Here is a 5,850-nt window from a genome sequence, read left to right on the forward strand (position 1 = left end):
GAGAGAGAGAGAGAGAGAGAGAGAGAGAGAAGAGGGGGTATCGAATGAAAGCCCATGTCTATGTTATTGAATAATATAATAATAAATACTGTAAAGCCCATAGAGATTGCTGTTGATCGGGAATTTGCGTTATACAAATGCTGTTTTTTGTTTGTTTATTATTAATGTATTATCTATTCTCATAAGCTTCTATTAATTATTAAGTGTGGATTTTATTATTATTCTTACATCTGTAGCGTGCATTAAGTATGTCCATGATGCCCACGTTCTATATTAAAAGATCAAAATTGTAATTTGCACAAAAGCAATTGATTGAGGCCTGGTATTACATTAGTGGTCTGCACTGCAAATTACGTTTAGCAGCAATTTCATCCCTCATGCCCACCCTTATCGTCTATAAAGGCAAAGATGAAAATATAACAAACGGAAAACAAACACGTTATTGTCTCTGTTTGTATCGTATGTGAAATTTTGCCTCAGCTAAATCCTCATGGCGTCTAATGACACCTGCTGTGGTTTTTATGACTTTACGAATTTCGAAATTTCCTGTCGATGTTGATCATTTATGAGGCAGTCTACTTCAACCCAGCCAGTCAGGACTAACTAGAAGCGGTGATACTTAATTGTACTCAATAAAGTATTATTCTATCGTCCGTCTATCGGAATAAAAACTACAGAGTCATTTCGCTTCTAGAAAAATGAAAAGAAAAGAATCGGAAAAAGGAGAACCGACCTCAATGGAGTCTTTGGTAATGACGAACTTATGTTGAGAATCATTGCTCAAAACGTGTAAACAGGACACTACTTATCATATAACTAAGCTCAGACTTGGATTATCAAGTCCTAGACCGCGCACCGTCGTGGCCGTCGCTCTTTATCTTCTATTGAAATTTGCTGCGCTGGTGCCTACTGTGTGCCCGATAGCGAATAAAGAGCAACAATCCATTAACTATTGTCGAGAGAGCGCGCCAACTTTCCCTTCGTGCCTTCCATTTGGTTCCAAATAGAGTCAAATGGTGCATTCAATGGGGAACCTGAATTACGCCCGAGCGCTTGAATGCTATATTATAATATAATGCATGCAACCAAGTTACGTTACACATGGGAGTGTTGTAGGATAGACTGCTTTTCGACGTGAAACTGGTGGCTTTAAAGTGCATTTCCACATCGAATTAGATGACATGATACTGGGACGATGAAAACCAAGACAACGGACATTTTACATTTAATCAATCGTCAAGGCGCAACATAATATAAATATTCCATATCGGGGTTTCGATTTGCTTCGGTTATGTCTTATTTCGCGTTCATCGATTTCTAGTTTCATAATGCCGATCCTATAAGAAACCAAAGAATTCTAAGAGTCAAAATCATCATCATTTCACCATTGGTATGAAACTATGATACCTCGCAATTTTCTTAGATCATCAATCTATTTCTTGATGAAGTAAACTTTGAATAAGTTTTTAAAAAAAAGATGCAAGTGTGTGATTATTGGATATCCCCTCTGAATAGAAGGTTCATGTGCCTTCACCAAAGGTTGATTGGCTAGCCCGGATGACATAGAGGATTAATACAAGATGCCATCGGCAAACAACTGTTGTCATTATACATGTATTCCTTCGCTACAGATTGCCAGGTCTCCATCTGACACTTGGTAAACTCCGTGAATCGGGGGGAAAATTATTTATTTACGGTCGCAATATCCCATCCTGCTGTGCTGGCGAACAACGGCATGTACGTTCTTCAGAATGCAATTCCTATGTCCCATCACTTGTCTAGGACGACCGTCGTCTCTTCCTTTGCCATCAGTCTGATTCGCAACAATAAATATTATTTCGGCGTCTTAGAAAATACACAATAATAGTCCCACCACTGCACGAAACAACTCATCGACTTGATTTACTACTAGTAAACGCTGAGCACTTTTGTCTTCCAATCCTTTCACTCACCAGGTCAGATATTTTCCGGCCCACTCTGTTCTAATAAGCCACATCCACTATTAGTTCAGGATACTCTGAGTAGACAAGTTCAACGAATATGCTATTGAACGTTGTAATGGAACATTGAAAAGTACCACATTCCTACGTTCAAATCTGACATCATGTACAGGAAGCAGGTATTCACAATTCCGTAAAAATGACCACACTTTTCAGATAAACACCAGTTAGGGTTTGAACCCATGTCATCCTCTTCTCCCTTTTTGCATCCCATTGCACCCAACAGTCGACACTGAAACGCAACCTACTCTGTAATCACTCTGCATTTGTCCATTGGGTTCATGTAAGCGTTGTCAGAGCACTGAAAGGCATTGGAGAACGCATCCGAACTTCTCAAGACTCCATTGATTCTGTGGAAGAAATGAACAGAAAACAACATAAGAGAAGGATATAATATGGCAAACTAAAAAGGACATTGGACGAGGAAAATACTCCAAGTGGTTAAATATACAAGCACTATTGAGGTTGTTCAAACTTGAGTGTTAGGTAGCAGAAAAGTAAAAATACATAAAGGGATGCTACATAATCTGAAAGAAAGATACTTCACATATTTTTCTTAGTTCACCCAACAGCGAATGAGTAATTGGCAATCGGCAGAGGCAGAACTTTCGAAAGATAAGATCAGTGATCTAACTAATAATTCTACTTCGAGATACGAAGTGGGTAGTTTCGAAGGAGCAGACCAGCTAACTGAGCTTTTAAGAGGCTCTGTGAATTTGTCTTAGGGATACGCGAATGAAATAGCAATGTAATCCAATATATTTTTCCTTGAGCAATTCGTATTTCTGAGGATTGAGGTCCGATGAACTTATGAACCCCCGGAAAGTTAGAATACACACACGTGTACGAATGTTTCCTTCGTGTAATGAGATAGTATGATGACATAGTCATAGTGTACACTGCATTTAATAATTACACCCGCACGTCATCATTTTAGCTTACAAGATGGAATTATAGAGCATTATTTTAAATTAGAAAAAAAAATAGATTACAGCAAAACTATTTAAAAATAAAAGAGCTTGGACACTCCAAAAAAGAATTTATCTTATTGAAACTTTAAGGAGCTTTTAAAAAAAATAAAAGAGGCAGTCTGTTTGATTGAATACTATGTTTTTCTAATGATGAAGGCAACAATATATTATATGTCGAAATAAGGGAGATAATCGTTGATAATGTTATCTATTTAAAAATGAGTTATGATCTTTCCTTACCGGTTATTTCGTATTACTTCAAGCATGTTACCTGCAATTCAGAGAGTTCGTTCTAATTGCCAACTGTACAAAATGTACATTTATTCAAAACCCCGAAGCCAAAATTTAGATAATGTTGTGGGCGAGATGCTTTGATTATGCATGTCAGGGCTAATCTGGGCTGCATGGGGTTTTGCTTTTCTACAGAAAGACGGAGATAAAACATAGATGTGTCTACCTTGTGAGATTCGAACTCTTGTTTACCGAGACAGTGATCAGTTGTAAGTTAGATTCTTTTCTTCGAGTGCGAACTTTCGATAATGAATGAACCTTGTGCACTCTCTGTAGGTGAGGCTATCTAATAGTGAATAATATTTTTCCACAGGATAAGGAAAACAGCGCTACATTGTTGTAAATAGAGATCAGATCGTGATCTCAGGCTTAGCAAGAATATTATTTAAAATGTGTGTTGTATAAAACAGCAGTAAAAATGCTAAACCTGGCCTGGAACTATAGTTGTACGCACTATTCCACCACAAGACTTGTACTGCAGTGGTCGCACGAGCTAAGACGAATGGAATATGACTGTGACTAATTGGGTGAGTGCTTGCCAGAACATGCCAGCTGCGATAACTGCAAGGAACAGATCAATAGTCTCCGCCGTTACATTTTCACCAAACAATATTATAGAAGATTACCAATTTAGCATCGCTTTTGGTGTCGTTGACCTTTTCGTCACATGCCTCATTTTTGTGGATTGGTTCCAGAAGTCTGTGACGTCACTGTGATTCCCCCAGGGACATCGCCTGCTTCTACTAAGGGCTATTTCCCGGCCTGTTTGCCCAGGCTGCTGGATGTCAGTTGGCATAAGGCGGTCCCGGGGGAAAACTAAAGCTGTCATGGGTCAGTCCTAATTAATAGTCTCTGGCACGCAAACCGTTCGCCATCTACTATTCGTGAACTGCGAGTGCTCCGAACTATTTAAAGAAGCAGTCTTTCCCTAAAGTGAGAATTATGGCAGATACCTACAGCTAACTGGTGACTTATTTTTTACAATGAACTTCTTATCTCCATGCCGTCTGTAGGGTTCACTCAATTATCTACAAAGTGGAAACGGTTCTGTATCGCAAGCAGAGGCTCAGACTCACACAATCATTGTATTTTCACAACCACATAATTACTGATATTCAGGAGAAGGATATAAATGTATCTCAAAAAGAGGAAAAAGGAGGGAGAGGGTAACACATAATTTAAAGTGGTAGCTTGAACAAAACCAACCTATGTTAATCAAGGGGAATTACCAAGGAAGTAAGGAAACAGGCGTGCTAATACTAAAATGTCAATTCCACGTAGAAATATGCACTGCGCAAGGTATCTGGTGAGAAGTCGTGGAACGAGATGTTTCTGATGTTGTATCATGATTCTAATCCGCAAAGCGTATTATGTCAAAATCTTTTGATGACGTTTAAGCGAGACCCGTGATTGTATAATATGTAGATATACTCTTCAGCGTGCAAATTACTTAAATATCAATCAAATCGTCAACTAGACTAAGGTTTTTGTTCTTGGCTTTGGTGTCCATTTCAGAGCATGTCTAGCGTGTTTGGCCATTGTTTGCAGGATAAGATACTACTATCTCCTATTTTTTTCCCTTTCCTAAGTTAAGAAATAGAATGAAAGTAAGCACTATGTCGCCTTCACACAGGCATTATTTGTCAAAAACCGAAACAGGGTATTCTTGTAATAAAAATCGTTTCTTTTGTAGTAATACGAGTCAGCTGCTCTTTTCGAAGGCCAGCCTCTTATTTTGATGTACTGGACTCTCTTTTACAGACCTTATCCTCCACATAGCAAAACAGAGAGCTTTATCGAAGCCCGCAACTAGGCTTACGGAGATAGAATGCGACTCCGAAAATTGAAAAATTTATGCAAATGGGTGGAATTTCCCCAAAAGGGAGAACTCCATTGTGTCTCTCAGCCACCCCCCCCCCTACACGCACAAGTCGGTTGGAAAGCAGACTATTGTATCGCCCGATCTAGTATGGAAGTTAAGATTAGTAACTACAACGAAACACTTGGCCGGTTAGCGTAAAAAGAAGTCCTCCATTGGAATAACATAATATTAACAATAGAAGCTATCTATCACGTTTCGACTGCGAATTGCACCTTCCTTCGACATCTAGCAATACTTGAGGAAAGAAAAAAAATAAAAATAAAAGTAAGTAGCTCCTACAAAACAAGCAAGTCTTTGAGGCACCCTTACATCTGACGGCCTGGAATTCTGGGTGTGTCCCTCGGTCCTTTGCTGACGTAATGCTGCAGGATTCCCCTCTCACTGATCTTTTCACAACGAGTCTGAGGAGGATGAGGAAGGTTAAGTTTCGGCTTAGATGCAACTCCATGGGTACCATGGTGGTCATCGTAGTGAACACAACCAGAAAAAACAACAGACAAACGATGTGGAGTGACTGCAACACTCTTGTTTCAAAGGTGAGAGAGAACACGGCGATACGGCACAGGTCATCATAGCATACTAATGTTATTGCTGCCCTTGATGATGGTGATGATGATGATGATAATGACGATGATGATGATGATGATGATGATGATGATGATGATGATGATGATGATGATGATGATGATGATGATGATGATGTGAG

The 5,850-nt window shown here is 39.2% G+C and overlaps 1 protein-coding gene across 1 annotated transcript in view; it reads right to left on the bottom strand.

Moving 5' to 3' along the window:
- Positions 1-150: 150 nt before the first annotated feature.
- Positions 151-5,850, bottom strand: part of LOC101862847 (neprilysin-2) — a gene marked incomplete in the record, with an annotated part of 127,456 nt that continues 121,756 nt past the window's right edge. Inside the window, 2 exon segments of the mRNA XM_005090206.3 lie at positions 151-2,350; positions 5,454-5,545. Of these exon segments, the coding sequence (XP_005090263.2) occupies positions 2,245-2,350; positions 5,454-5,545 (198 nt within the window).

The sequence above is a fragment of the Aplysia californica genome, unplaced genomic scaffold (genome assembly GCF_000002075.1).
Source record: "Aplysia californica isolate F4 #8 unplaced genomic scaffold, AplCal3.0 scaffold00014, whole genome shotgun sequence".
In the NCBI taxonomy this organism is placed as follows: domain Eukaryota; kingdom Metazoa; phylum Mollusca; class Gastropoda; order Aplysiida; family Aplysiidae; genus Aplysia; species Aplysia californica.